The sequence below is a fragment of the Bombina bombina genome, chromosome 11, assembly GCF_027579735.1.
Source record: "Bombina bombina isolate aBomBom1 chromosome 11, aBomBom1.pri, whole genome shotgun sequence".
Lineage (NCBI taxonomy): Eukaryota > Metazoa > Chordata > Amphibia > Anura > Bombinatoridae > Bombina > Bombina bombina.
This window is the reverse complement of record NC_069509.1, coordinates 85,225,064-85,241,598: the sequence shown is the minus strand read 5'-3', so window position 1 is coordinate 85,241,598 and position 16,535 is coordinate 85,225,064. Positions and strand designations below refer to the sequence as shown.

Genomic DNA, 16,535 nt, shown 5'->3' with positions numbered 1-16,535 from the left:
AAAGGTATGAAAGTGGTGTTGTCAACATATATATGTAAATGAGATTAAAATCTTCCATTTGGCAAAAAATGCAGAGAGAATAACTCATCGTGTATTCCATTAACAAATCTAGACAAATCAGAAGACTTGTTTTATTTTCACAGAAAACCTCCAGATACATTGTTTCCAATGCAACAAAGGATTCTGGGTAAGACATGCAAATGAGATTTACAATACCTCACATTTTTTTTACTTCAATCTGCTAATAGGCAGATTCCCTTTTAGCCATAGCATTGCTGTGAACACAGCTTTTAATCTAAGCAGGGTTAGTACAGTAATTCAACACCATCCCAGTACAGCTGTTTCATGTTTTTTGCCACTCATCAGTTGGAAGTAGGCTACATCACTGCTGGGTGAAGTTGATTTCCTAGCAATAAACAACACCTTTTAATATTATGGGGAGGCAAAATGTGAGATTGTGGGCTACACAATGTGGGCTAAACAATTAGTTATTCTCTCTACATTTTGGGCATAGTGGAGGATTTTATACTGAATATTTATATATACTGTATATATATATTATATATTCTTTATATATGAGATTTTTATATAAAATATTTAATTATGCGTAGCTCAACAGCTTTGCAATATACTTTCATTATTTATTGTGATCCCCTTTCATCTCATTTAGCTCTGCTACATTGTAAAAGCAAATTGCTGACTTCTCAAGGCTAAACCTGTTACATTTCTTTCCCTTATTGGCTTCAACATATAACAACTACAAAACAATGAGGCAAATGCTGGGAAGAGTTAGTTATTTAAAAACAATTGCAGCAGACAAGGTGTTCATTTGTTTTGATAAAAAGAAGGGGGATGGGTTAGCGCTCCAAGGGTTAGGAGCAGTCTGACAAATATTATTAAAGTGATTAAATATCACATACATTTAAAACAATGTCACAATTTATTGATATATAAAAAAAGAATTAAACAAACAAGTATGTGCCGGCACAAGTATATAATGGCTAAAAATCAACAACAGAAAGTTAAAATATACAAGAGTCTATTGACAATGTGTTAATGGTAAAAGTAATAAATAATATATATGTATGTTAACTAACAGTGTACATAAACCCTTTAAAAAAGTATACAAATCCTTCCCAGGAGGATTAGTCCTGTGGACCGATATGTGTGCAGTTCTGAAACAGTGGATCCTCAGATCATGAGGTGCTTAGATAATGTCACAAACTAACCGCAAGTAGGCGATACCTTTAGGTGATTGTTTTCTATGTGTTGCAACAAGTTGCAGTCTTAAGGTAGAGTAGAAAGCAGTTCTCCTGTTTGTGTTGTTCCAAACGTATTGCGGTCTGCTTATTCGGGTGAAGGCAATCCTCCTGCTCGTTGCTGGAAACCTCCTGACACTTGTATTCGTTTTCAGGATTTTCCGTAGAACAAACGATAGTTTCTGGTATTGCAGGAAAAACAATGATCGGAACAGCCAATAGAATGCGAGCTCAATCTGATTGGCTGATCGGATCAGCCAATCGGATTGAACTTGAATCTGATTGGCTGATTCCATCAGCCAATCAGAATTTTCTCACCTTAATTCCGATTGGCTGATAGAATCCTATCAGCCAATCGGAATTCGAGGGACGCCATCTTGGATGACGTCCCTTAAAGGAACCTTCATTCTTCAGTTGGACATCGGAAGAAGAAGATGGATCCGCGCTGGAGGTCTTCAAGATGGAGCCGTTCGTCATCGGATGAAGATAGAAGATGCCGCTTGGATCAAGATGGTTGCCGGTCCGGATCTCCTCTTCTTCCCGGATAGGATGAAGACTTTGGAGCCTCTTCTGGACCTCTTCAGCCGCCGCTTGATAGAAGACTTCAGACGGATTATGGATCGCCAGCCCCCGCTTTGGCTTGGATGAAGATTTCGGAGGCTTGGATCAAGACTTCAGGGGACGGATCGGTGAACCTGGCATGGTGAAGATAAGGTAGGAAGATCTTCAGGGGCTTAGTGTTAGGTTTATTTAAGGGGGGTTTGGGTTAGATTAGGGGTATGTGGGTGGTGGGTTGTAATGTTGGGGGGGGGGTATTGTATGTTTTTTTTTACAGGCAAAAGAGCTGAATTATTTGGGGCATGCCCCGCAAATGGCCCTTTTCAGGGCTGGTAAGGTAAAAGAGCTTTGAACTTTTTTAATTTAGAATAGGGTAGGGCATTTTTTTATTTTGGGGGTCTTTGTTATTTTATTAGGGGGCTTAGAGTAGGTGTAATTAGTTTAAAATTGTTGTAATATTTTTCTAATGTTTGTAAATATTTTTTTATTTTTTGTAACTTAGTTCTTTTTTATTTTTTGTACTTTAGTTAGTTTATTTAATTGTAGTTATTTGTAGGTATTGTATTTAATTTATTTAATGATAGTGTAGTGTAAGGTTTAATTGTAACTTAGGTTAGGATTTATTTTACAGGTAATTTTGTAATTATTTTAACTATTTTAGCTATTAAATAGTTATTAACTATTTAATAGCTATTGTACCTGGTTAAAATAAATACAAAGTTGCCTGTAAAATAAATATTAATCCTAAAATAGCTACAATATAATTATAATTTATATTGTAGCTATATTAGGGTTTATTTTACAGGTAAGTATTTAGCTTTAAATAGGAATAATTTATTTAATAAGAGAATTTATTTCGTTAGATTTAAATTATATTTAACTTAGGGGGGTGTTAGGGTTAGGTTTAGACTTAGCTTTAGGGGTTAATACATTTATTAGAGTAGCGGCGAGCTCCGGTCGGCAGATTAGGGGTTAATACTTGAAGTTAGGTGTCGGCGATGTTAGGGAGAGCAGATTAGGGGTTAATACTATTTATTATAGGGTTATTGAGGCGGGAGTGAGGCGGATTAGGGGTTAATACATTTATTATAGTAGCGGTGAGATCCGGTCGGCATATTAGGGGTTAATAAGTGTAGGTAGGTAGCAGCGACGTTGGGGGCGGCATATTAGGGGTTAATAAATATAATATAGGGGTCGGCGGTGTTAGGGGCAGCAGATTAGGGGTTCATAGGGATAACGTAAGTTGCGGCGGTGTACGGAGCGGCAGATTAGGGGTTAAAAAATTTTAATAGAGTGGCGGCGATGTGGGGGGACCTCGGTTTAGGGGTACATAGGTAGTTTATGGGTGTTAGTGTACTTTAGAGCACAGTAGTTAAGAGCTTTATAAACCGGCGTTAGCCCAGAAAGCTCTTAACTACTGACTTTTTTTCTGCGGCTGGAATTTCGTCGTTAGATTTCTAACGCTCACTTCAGCCACGACTCTAAATACCGGCGTTAGGAAGATCCCATTGAAAAGATAGGATACGCAAATGGCGTAGGGGGATCTGCGGTATGGAAAAGTCGCGGCTGCAAAGTGAGCGTTAGACCCTTTCCTGACTGACTCCAAATACCAGCGGGCGGTAAAAACCAGCGTTAGGAGCCTCTAACGCTGGTTTTCACGGCTACCGCCCAACTCTAAATCTAGCCGATAGTTTCCTTTTTGATAATGAAATTAACATCCAAATTAAGGGAACAGCAATGGGCACAAGGTTCGCTCCCAGTTACGCAAACTTATTCATGGGTTTCTTTGAGGAGATTTTTTGGGAGAATAACCCATGGGGAGCGAACCTTGTGCTCTATAACCGTTTTATTTATTATATATTTATGATATTGAAGGGAGACAAGAAATTACTTGAATTCTTTTTAGATGATCTAAATTCCAATAATTTTGTTCTAGGCTTCACTTATGACTCTAGTAAACATCTAATCAACTTTTTAGACATTGAGGTAGAGATAGTAGATAGTAAAATAGAAACCAGAACATATTTTTTAAAAAATCGACTCCAGCAACTACATACACTATGAGAGCTGTTATTTAGATAGTTGGAAATCCAGTAACCTTAAAAGTAAATTTTTAAGAATAAGAAGAAACTGCACGGATTTAGAATCCTATGATAAACAATCCAATATCCTAATTGAAAGATTTAATGAAAAAGGCTATTATAAGAACAAAGTCCTACAAACTAGGGAATCGGTTAAACATATAAATAGAGATACCCTCCTAAAGGGACATAAAAAGAAAGAAAAACTATAAGCCCAAGGAGGGACAAACAACTGACTGCATTAAAATTCCATTCATTACAGGGTACAGTTTTCAGCACCATAAAATTAAAAAAATCTTGAGCAAGCACTGGCACTTTATTAGACAAGATTTACTACTAGGAGACAAAGTAAAAAATAGACCAGATATGATTTTTAAAAAGCAAAAGATTTAAAAAACTATCTTGCACCTAGTTAATATAAGAATAATATTAACAATAACAGATCCAAAATTATCAATCTAAACAGAGAACAAGTTGCAGGCTTCTTTCGATGCCATTAAGGCAAATCGTGCAAATACAGTAAAAAAAACAAATGAGGTATTTTCGACAGATGGTAAAATAAGCCATAAGATAAAGGACATTCTAAGATGCCCAGACACAAATATAATATACATGATCAAATGTTCTTGCAATTTGATTAAGATAGGCCAAACCAGCAGGAGCCTCTGAGATAGAATAAGAGAACACCTTTGGAACATCGAAAATGAAAAAAACAATACGGTCCTTTATAGACACTTCAAAAAAACACACTCAGGCGATCTAGAAAGCTTTAAATATTGGGGTATACAAAAAAATTAAAAATGATAAGAGGAGGTGATATGGAAAAGAAATTACTAAGAAGAGAAGAACAAATATTTAATTTCAGAACCCTCCACCCCTAAACATGGAATTTGATCCGAATTCGTTCTTCTAATAGTTATTATGGAAATAGGATTCAAGTTTATTATTTGGTGTACATATATAAAATGTAATAATGAAAAATATAATATACTATTATAATTTAACAAATTCTTAAAGCTTAATTTATATAAGCTTTGAATATAGATTTTTACATTTTGTAATGATAGTCACCATTGTTTTATATACTATATTGCCAATAAAATGTAACAAAAAAGTTTTTTTAAAGTACAAAATATCCCATAATGAACACTTTCTCTAAGCAACCTTTTACTTAAAAGAATAATCAACGACCAATACCACTCAAATTGACAAGTTCTGTTTTTGATTAAAATACTGTAAAGTTTGTCTGATGTTTGTCTCGCAGCTTGTAGTATTTTTTAGTTTTGCATATATATGCAAACAAACCTTTGTTTTTAAAGTTAACCACTTAAGGGTTAAATCTCAAAAGAAGTTGGATTACAAAATATAAAGTCTCTCAGCTTGCAACAATGCACAATTTACTCTATGGGGCCTATTTAGGAACGTGTGAGCGGACATGATCCGATATTGCCGACAGCATTGCCGCCCCCTGCAGCAATGCCGCCCCCTGCAGATTCAGGGCCAATTGACCGCTAGCGTAGGGTGTCAATCAACCCGATCGTATTCGATCGGGTTGATTTCCGGCGATGTCTGTTGGCCGTCTCAGAGCAGGCGGACAGGTTATGGAGCAGCGGTCTTTAGACCGCTGCTTCATAACTTGTGTTTCAGGCGAGCCTGAAGATTCTGCCCCTATAGGTAACCATTGGCAGCATCAGGTCAGGTGTCAATCGAATGCAAATTAAGCATGTTGGACTATAAATTGGGATCAGTTAGTACAGGTGAGCATCTTGATAAAGGCTGACATACAGCCGAAACGCGTAGATGCATTTTCTCCATCACCTGTCAACTTAATTAAGTGAAGAAGTATACTAGGCTGAACGGGTGTACAAGTGTCACTTCGTGCTAAATTACGAGGGACAGGTACACAACTAAATCGTTGTACTACCTTTGTAATACGACTTCAATTCAAGGCTCAATGTTTTCCTGCAAAACCAGGAAACTACTGTTTGTGCAACGGAAAATCCTGAAGATGAATACAAGTGTCAGGAGGTGTCCAGCAATGAGCAGGAGGATTGCCTTCACCTGAATAAGCAGACCACAATACGTTTGGAATAACACAAACAGGAGAACTGCTTTCTACTCAACCTTAAGACCACAACCTGTTGCAACACATAGAAAACAATCACCTCAAGGTACCGCCGCTACTTGCGGTTAGTTTGTGACATTATCTAAGCACCTCATGATCTGAGGATCCACGGTTTCTCCTGGGAAGGGTTTATGTACACTGTTACTTAACCTACATATATGTTATTAATTCTTTTTACCATTAACACATTGTCAATAGACTCTTGAATATTTTAACTTTCTGTTGTTGATTTTTAGCCATTATATACTTGTGCCGGCACATGCTTGTTTGTTTAATTCTTTTTTATATATCAATAAATTGTGACATTGTTTTAAATGTATGTGATATTTAATCACTTTAATAATATTTGTTAGTCAGACTGCTCCTAACCCTTGGAGCGCTAACCCTTCGCCCTTTTCTTATCAAATTTGTGTTACTATCATACATTTTAAGAGATTAGTGTGATAAACATTTGGGTTCAGCCATTTTCTGACATTATGTTTTCTCTGTTAATTTGTTTTGCAAATGTTAATACTTGGCTGCTATGTTATTCTATAGCAAGATAACAGAAATGGCTTTTATTTTAATAAGAAGAAAAAGCTTTAGGGTACTTGGGTAAATTACATATTCTTCTATGTGAAATCCAGTGTTCTATATACACAATTATATTTATCATTTTATTAATAAAAATGTAGATTGCTAGCAGGGATTGCAACAGTACTCTCTCAGCTTCATTGTATGAATAAATATATTGAAAAGCATCATTAATTTAGTACAAAAAAATAGCTTTCAAATAAAAATAAACCAATTACAGTAGAGTCACAATTAATCTTTCATGATTCATATAAAACATGTAATTTTAAACAACTTTCCATTTTACTTTTATTATCATATATGCTTTGTTCTCTTGGTTCTGTTTATTGAAGAGCATACCTAGATAGGTTCAGGACCAGAAATACACTGCTGGGAGCTAGCAGGTGATTGCTGGCTACATATATATGCCTCTTGTCATTGGCTCACCAGCTGTGTTTAGCTAGCTCCCAGTAGTGCATTGCTGCTCCTAAGCATACTTACGTATGCTCTTCAACAATGGTTTCCAAGATAATTAAGCAAATTAGATAACAGAAGTAAATTGTAAAGTTGTTTAAAATTGGATGCCCTTTAGGTGTTTTAATGTTCCAGTGTATAAGCAAATTTACAGCATCACCCACCAGACACTGATTTATGTTCTCATTCTAACCTTATTTGTTCCCTTGCTTGCATCACCACAAAGTCCCAGGTATGATTAATCCGTTTGTGAAGCTGATTATAATTATCCTACAAAGAATAGAAAATAATGGCAATAACAATGGCAAAATTAACAAGTAATTATTTTGTTTAAAGGGACACTAAACCCCCCAAAAAATTTTCAGGACTCAGACAGAGCATGCAATTTTAAACAACTTTCTGATTTACTCCTACTATCAATTTTTCTTCGTTCTCTTGCTATCTCTATTTTAAAAGCAGGAATTTAAAGCTTAGGAGCCAGCAAATATAAGGTTCAGCACCCTGGATAGCGCTTGCTTATTGGTAGCTAAATTTAACAAAGCAATAAGCAAGCATAACCCAGGTTCTGAACCAAAAATGGGCCAGCTCCTAAGCTTTACATTCCTGCTTTTTAAATTAAGATAGCAAAAGAACAAAGAAAAAATAGGAGTAAATTAGAATGTTGCTTAAAATTGCATCCTCTATCTGATTTATTAAAGAAAAAAATTTGGGTTGAGTGTCCCTTTAAATATATTTTTGTTCATTTTACCAATCTGTATAAATATTTATTGTCAATCCTATAATGGAACATTTCTGATTTCAACAAAATTGAGAACTTTATAAAATAAGGACATTTTTCTTTATACATACTATAAAGTCAAAATTAAACTTTTATAATTCAAATAATAGAGCATACAATTTTAAACAACATTGCAATTTATTCCAATTATCTAATATGCTTTGTTCTTTTGGTATCCTTTGTTGAAAAGCATACTTAGGTAGACAGGTGCAGCAATGTACTACTGGGAGCTAGCTGCTGATTGGTGGCTACACATATGTCTCTTGTCACTGGCTCACCTGATGTGTTTGGATAACTCCTAGTAGTGCATTGCTGCTCTTTCAGCAATAGATAATAATTTTTATTATTTTTATTAATATTTTTTTATATGTAATATTTTAATAACAAACATTAAAGTTAGCAAATCTTCATCTATGCTAACCCGACACTGCGTTCAATCTAAATCATGAACGCATTACGCATATTTCCCATTCCTATGTTCTTCACATAGAATTTTTTTTCATTTGTATTTTTAAATATATATTTCTATATATATCTGACAATGTTAATGTAAAATAGATATCTATAACTATATATCTATAGAAATAGACATACAGGTATAGGTAGGTATATATATACAAATAAATATATATTTACAAAAAAATTACATTATCCTGTATGTGAAGAACATTGGAATGTGAACTATTCATAACTCCTTTCGGGTTAGCGCGCAAGTGATAGGTGTTTTCTTCTGTGCTCTACATTGACTTCTAAGAGGAGAATACGTGAACGCGGTGGCAATAGTTGGTTAGTATATTGGGTTTCGCTTGCGCACAAACTTTTTACTTTCAACTTGTAAAATGCCTGCTACCCAACGCACGCACAAAGCTTCAGTCTAGTGAAGTTTTCACTAGAGCAAAAGCGATAAATAGCGCTTCACTCAGTGTGTGGAAAGTGTATGAATTTCCCTTTACAAATATGGTAGCAGGGTTTCCAAGATGGCGGTCAGAGTGTGGCTTTGTAAAAAAAAACTACCACCACATTTGTACAGGAAGGTTGCAGAAGTACATATCTTCTGGTACAGACTAACCAAGGGGGAAGGACGAATCACAATCACAGAGACGCATTTCCTCTTTGTGACTGCTTGCACTGCTTCTGCTGATTTCAAACGGGTGGCCTGTTACAGTTTTAGCTTTGCCTCTGGTTCTTTAGTTTGTAAGCTCACAAGTCTTCTGGTAGATCATTATGATCTTCAGCTATACTCCTGAGAACGTTTGGATATTATGTTTACTTTTTATATAAAGATAAAAAAGACGGAAAACAGGGCAAACAGAAATGTACTCACACAGCTCCTATTCAGACAAACCCTTCACAGAGTGTAGCCAACCCAATAACCACCTGAAACAATACAGAGTATGAAGTGCTAAAAACAAGCAGTGGAGTATGGTCTAAAAAAATTTCAGCTAGATTACGAGTTTTGCGTTATGAGTGGTGCGGTGCTAACTTGCACGTTATTGTCACCCCTCACTTTCCTACAGTGCTGGTATTACACGTTTTCCTAAACCCGGAGTTAACAGGCAAGAAGTGAGCGTAGAGCAAAACGGAGCTCCATACCACACTCCAATACAGCGCTGCTTAAGTCAACGGTGAGCTGGTTGTACATGCTCGTGCACGATTTCCCCGTAGACATCAATGGGGAGAGTCGGCTGAAAACACCTGCAATAAAGCAGCGTAAAGCTCAGTAACGCAGCCCCATTGATTCCTATGGGAAACTAAATTTATGTTTACACCTAACACCCTAACATGAACCCCGAGTCTAAACACCCCTAATCTTACACTTGTTAACCCCTAACCTGCCGCCTTCGACATCGCCACCACCTACATTATACTTATTAACCCCTAATCTGCCGCTCTGGACATCACTGCCACCTACATTATAAATATGAACCCCTAATCTGCTGCCCAAACATCGATGACACCTACATTATATTTATTAACCCCTAAACACCCGCCCCCAATGTCACCGCAACCTACCTACACTTATTAACCCCTAATCTGCCGCCCACAACGTCGCCGCCACTATAATAAACATATTAACCCCTAAACCGCCGCACTCACGCATCACAAACACTAGTTAAATATTATTAACCCCTAATCTGCCGCCCCTAACATCGCCGGCACCTACATTATATTTATTAACCCCTAATCTCCCGCCCCCAATGTCACCGCAACCTACCTACACTTATTAACCCCTAATCTGCCGCCTCCAACGTCGCCGCCACTATAATAAACATATTAACCCCTAAATCTAAGTCTAACTCTAACCCTAACACCCCCTATCTTAAATATAATTAAAATAAATCTAAATAAAATTACTATCATTACATAAATAATTCCTATTTAAAACTAAATACTTACCTATAAAATAAACCCTAAGCTAGCAACAATATTACTAATAGTTACAGTGTAGCTAGCTTAGGTTTTATTTTTATTTTACAGGCAAGTTTGTATTTATTTTAACTAGGTAGAATAGTTACTAAATAGTTATTAATTATTTACTAACTACCTAGATAAAATAAATACAAATTTACCTGTAGAAATAAAACCTAACCTGAGTTACACTAACACCTAACCTTACACTACAATTAAATAAATTACCTAAATTAAATACAATTAACTAAATTACAAAAAAAAGCAAACACTAAATTACACAAAATAAAAAAACAAATGATCAGGGGTGCAATCCGATATGCGGCGCAAGCGAGGGAACCCGGGCCGCCCGTAGTTTCACCTCGCACATCGGGGTATTACATATATGGTGCCGGCAGTTGCTAAAGTGCCGTAAGTTGGATAAACTAGCGATGTCCAGAAATGAGCGTAACTACAAATTTCTGGAGTCGCTAGTGACTTACGGCACTTTAGAAACTGCCGGCGCATAAAAAAACGAACTAAAATATCAAATCTCCCGTAACTGTCTAACCTGCCTCCCAAAAATCAGCCCGATGCGTATACCCCTATATCCGCAATCCCCCCCTCTCACTCCTAATAATAAATGTATTAACCCCTAGACCGACAACCCCCACAACGCAATAAGCCTAATTATTAAACCCTAAACCGCCATAGCCCACACCGCAATAAACCTATCCTAGTATTAACCCCTAAACCGCCACTCCCGGAGCCCACCGCCACCTACATTATATGTATTAACCCCTAAACCGCCGCTCCCGGACCCTGCCGCACCTAAAATAAGTGTTTAACCCCTAAACCGCCGCTCCCGGACCCCGCCACCACCTACATTAAATTTATTAACCCCTAATCTGACCCCCTACACCGCTGCCACCTACATTAAATATAGTAACCCCTAATCTGACCCCCCTACACCGCCGCCACCTACATTAAATATAGTAACCCCTAATCTGACCCCCTACACCGCCGCCACCTACATTAAATGTATTACCCCCTAAACTTAAGTCTAACCCTAACACCCCCCTAACTTAATTATTATTTAAATAAATCTAAATAATATAACTATTAACGAAATTATTCCTATTTAAAACTAAATACTTACCTATAAAATAAGATAGCTACAATATAATTAATAAATACATTATAGCTATTTTAGGGTTTATATTTATTTTACAGGCAACTTTGTATTTATTTTAACTAGGTACAATAGCTATTAAAAAGTTAATAACTATTTAATAGCTACCTAGTTAAAATAATTGCAAAATGACCTGTAAAATTAATCCTAACCTAAGTTACAAATACACCTAACACTACACTATCAATTAATTAATTAAATAAATGAACTACAATTATCTAAAATAAAATACAATTAAATAAACTAAACTATAGTACAAAAAAAACAAACACTAAATTACAAAAAATAAAAAAATATTACAAGAAGTTTAAACTAATTACACCTAATCTAAGCCCCCTAATAAAATAAAAAAGCCCCCCAAAATAATAAAATGCCCTACCCTATACTAAATTACAAATAGCCCTTAAAAGGGCCTTTTGCGGGGCATTGCCCCAAAGTAATCAGCTCTTTTACCTGTAAAAAAAAGAACAATCCTACCTTAATTCCGATTGGCTGATAGAATCCTATCAGCCAATCGGAATTTGAGGGACGCTATCTTGGATGACGTCATTTAAAGGACCAGCCATTCGTTGGGTAGTCGTCAGCCTAGAAGGATGTTGTGCCGGAGGTCTTCAAGATGGAGCCGTTCCTCACCGGAAGGATGAAGATAGAAGATGCCGCTTGGATGAAGATGTCCGCCGGTTCGGATGTCCTTTTCTGCCCGGATAGAATGAAGACTTCTGCCGGTCCGGATGTCCTCTTCTGCCCCATCGGATGAAGACTTCGGCCCGGCTGGGTGAAGACGGCTCAAGGTCGGGTGATCTTCAATGGGGTAGTGTTAGCTTTTTTTAAGGGGGGATCGGGTTTGGTTTTCGAATAGAGGTGTGTTGGTTGTGGGTTGTAATGTTGGGGGGGGTTGTTCTTTTTTTTTACAGGTAAAAGAGCTGATTACTTTGGGGCAATGCCCCGCAAAAGGAACTTTTAAGGGCTATTTGTAATTTAGAATAGGGTAGGGCATTTTATTATTTTGGGGGGCTATTTTATTTTATTAGGGGGCTTAGATTAGGTGTAATTAGTTTAAACTTCTTGTAATAATTTTTTTTTGTAATTTAGTGGGGGGGTTTTGTACTATTGTTTAGTTTATTTAATTTTATTTTATTTTAGATAATTGTAGTTAATTTATTTAATTAATTTATTGATAGTGTAGTGTTAGGTGTATTTGTAACTTAGGTTAGGATTTATTTTACAGGTAATTTTGTAATTATTTTAACTAGGTAGCTATTAAATAGTTATTAACTATTTAATAGCTATTGTACCTAGTTAAAATAAATACAAAGTTGCCTGTAAAACAAATATAAACCTTAAAATAGCTATAATGTAATTATTAATTATATTGTAGCTATCTTAGGGTTTATTTTATAGTTAAGTATTTAGTTTTAAATAGGAATAATTTTGTTAATAATAGTTATATTATTTAGATTTATTTAAATAATAATTAAGTTCGGGGGGTGTTAGGGTTAGACTTAGGTTTAGGGGGTAATACATTTAATGTAGGTGGCGGCGGTGTAGGGGGGTCAGATTAGGGGTTACTATATTTAATGTAGGTGGCGGCGGTGTAGGGGGGTCAGATTAGGGGTTACTATATTTAATGTAGGTGTCGGCGGTGTAGGGGGTCAGATTAGGGGTTAATAAATTTAATGTAGGTGGTGGCGGGGTCCGGGAGCGGCGGTTTAGGGGTTAATACATATAATGTAGGTGGCGGTGGGCTCAGGGAGCGGTGGTTTAGGGGTTAATACATATAATGTAGGTGGCGGTGGGCTCCGGGAGAGGCGGTTTAGGGGTTAATACATATAATGTAGGTGGCGGTGGGCTCCGGGAGTGGTGGTTTAAGGGTTAATACATATACTGTAGGTGCAGCGGGGTCCGGGAGCGGCGGTTTAGGTGTTAATACACTTTATTAGGTATTAGCCTAACACTAACCCCCGAAGATCCACTTACAGTTTTGAAGACCGGACATCGATCCTAAACGAAGACGGGAGAAGTCCTCATCGAAGCAGCAAGTAGTCCTCAACGAAGCCGGGAGAAGTCTTCATCCAAGCCGGCAGAAGTGGTCCTCCAGACAGGAAGAAGTCTTCTATCTTCATCCATCCGGAGCGGAGCGGGTCCATCTTCAAGACATCCGGCGCGGAGCATCCTCTTCAAACGAAGTCTTCTTCCCGAATGAATGTTCCTTTAAGTGACGTCATCCAAGATGGCTTCCCTTTTAATTCCGATTGGCTGATAGAATTCTATCAGCCAATCGGAATTAAAGGTGAAAAATTCCTATTGGCTGATGCAATCAGCCAATAGGATTGAGCTTTAATCCTATTGGCTGATCCAATCAGCCAATAGGATTGAGCTCGCATTGTATTGGCTGTTCCAATCAGCCAATAGAATGCGAGCTCAATCCTATTGGCTGATTGGATTAGCCAATAGGATTTTGTCACCTTTAATTCCAATTGGCTGATAGAACTCTATCAGACAATCGGAATTAAAGGGATGCCATCTTCATTTGAAGAGGATGCTCCGTGCCGGATGGATGAAGATAGAAGATGCTGTCTGGATGAAGACTTCTTCCCGTCTGGATGACCACTTCTGCCGGCTTGGATGAAGACTTCTCCCGGCTTCGTTGAGGACTTCTTGCCGCATCGATGAGGACTTCTCCCGGCTTTGCTTAGGATAGATGTCCTCTTCAAAACTGTAAGTGGATCTTCGGGGTTAGTGTTAGGCTTTCTTAAGGGTTTATTGGGTGGGATTTATTTTTAGATTAGGGGTTTGTGCAGCAATAGAGATAAATGCCCTTTTAAGGGCAATGCCCATCCAAATGTCCTTTTCAGGGCAATGGGGAGCTTAGGTTTTTTTAGTTAGGTTTTTATTTGGGGGGTTGGTTGTGTGGGTGGTGGGTGGGTTTTACTGTTGGGGGGTTGTTTGTATTTTTTTTTACAGGTAAAAGAGACGATTTCTTTAGGGCAATGCCCCGCAAAAGGCCCTTTTAAGGGCTATTGGTAGTTTAGTTTAGGCTAGGGTTTTTTTATTTGGGGGGGCTTTTTATTTTGATAGGGCTATTAGATTAGGTGTAATTAGTTTAAATATCTGATAATTTGTTTATTTTGTGCAATTTAGTGTGTGTTTGTTTTTTGTAATTTAGGTAATTTTATTTAATTTATTTAATTTATTTAATTGTAGTATAAGGTAAGGTGTTAGTGTAACTCAGGTTAGGTTTTATTTTACAGGTAAATTTGTATTTATTTTAGCAAGGTAGTTAGTAAATAGTTAATAACTATTTAGTAACTATTCTACCTAGTTAAAAAAATACAAACTTGCCTGTAAAATAAAAATAAAACCTAAGCTAGCTACAATGTAACTATTAGTTATATTGTAGCTAGTTTAGGGTTTATTTTATAGGTAAGTATTTAGTTTTAAATAGGAATTATTTAGTTAATGATAGGAATTTTTATTTAGATTTCTTTTAATTATATTTAAGTTAGGGGGTGTTAGGGTTAGACTTAGGTATATGGGTTAATAACTTTAGTATAGTGGCGGCAATGTTGGGGGCTGCAGATTAGGGGTTAATAACTGTAATGTAGGTTGCGGTGATGTTAGAGACAGCAGGTTAGGGGTTAATAATATTTTACTAGTGTTTGCGATGCGGGAGTGCAACGGTTTTGGGGTTAATATGTTTATTCTAGTGGCGGCGATGTCGGGAGCGGCAGATTAGGGGTTAATAATATTTAACTAGTGTTTGTGATGCAGGAGTGCGGCGGTTTAGGGTTTAATATGTTTAGTATAGTGGCGGCAATGTCGGGAGCGGCAGATTAGGGGTTAATATTTTTATTCTAGTGTTTGCGATGCGGGAGGGCCTCGGTTTAGGGGTTAATAGGTAGTTTATAGGTGTTAGTGCACTTTTTAGTACTTTAGTTATGAGTTTTATGCTACAGCTTTGTAACGTAAAACTCATAACTACTGACTTTAGAATGCGTTACGAATCTTGCGGGATAGGCTGTACCGCTCACTTTTTGGCCTCCAAAAAAAAGCTTGTAATATCGGCGCTATGGAAGTCCCATTGAAAAAAGACTTTACGAAAATTGCATAAGTTAATTTGCGCTAAGGCCAAAAAAGTGTGCGGGACAGCTGTACCTATAAGGCTCGTAATAGCAGCGGTAGTGAAAAAGCAGCGTTATAACCCATAACGCTGCTTTTTACTCATAATGCAAAACTCGTAATCTAGCCGTTAATTAATTGCCCATAAAAAGCTTTACTAAAAATACCTATTAATATACCTAAACAAACTGTAAGAGCAAATAAATAGGAATATTGCTTAAATAATGAAGGGACGTCTCCCTTAAGAAGAATACTGTGGCAATATAAAATACAGTTAAAAAAGCATAACAGAAAACCGGTTATTATGGTATCTATGAACCAAAATATTAGCAGCAACGTACTAATGAAATATTATGTAAAATATAGCTCAAATCAGCTCAAAACATTGGTGGATAGGCGGCAAGTGGTATATCTAGTTTATATGATTGCCTTATTAAGCCACTTAATGCTACCACCTTATATCTCCACTCTTAATAACAAGTGATATCCTTAGGGGTTCTGACTCCTAAATGTATGTCAGGCAATGGACAGTGCCGATATCGGTGTGTAAATCAAAGTTTAGCAAAGCCGTAATAATTAATCAGCATGTAAGTCAAAGTTTAGCAGATCACCAAGGTGTATCATAAAGAGTTGTATTGTCCCGCTCTTGTATAGTAGGATATTACCTCACTTGCGTATGTTCTTCTTAGATTTAGGACACTTAGCCACAATCTCGGCTCACCTCAGCGTACTGCACCAGCGGTATTCTCTTCACAGTGGGGCAGTCATATAACAAGTAATTTCACTGGGAATCAGGAAATCCTTAGATGCTGACAGCGTGGGTTCAAGCACTATAGAGAACAAGTAGTGAACGGCCGTTCAAAGTTTTCAGCTCCTTAGACCTCCGTCTGTATGCCAGACTCCTAAGGTCTTGGAAAGTGCTTAAAAAATATAGTGATGTATCTGGTTGTTGATGCGTTTCGCCCACAATGCAGGGCTTTATCAAAACATGATATGCATCCTTGGTGTC

General features: G+C 37.0%; 1 protein-coding gene across 1 annotated transcript in view; it reads right to left on the bottom strand.

Annotated features, from left to right (window-relative positions):
• Positions 1–16,535, bottom strand: part of LOC128642128 (regulator of G-protein signaling 11-like) — an 801,065-nt gene that overhangs the window by 311,547 nt on the left and 472,983 nt on the right. Inside the window, exon 7 of the mRNA XM_053694807.1 lies at positions 7,243–7,319. Coding sequence (XP_053550782.1) covers positions 7,243–7,319 — 77 coding nt within the window. The remainder of the gene's footprint in view (positions 1–7,242; positions 7,320–16,535) is intronic.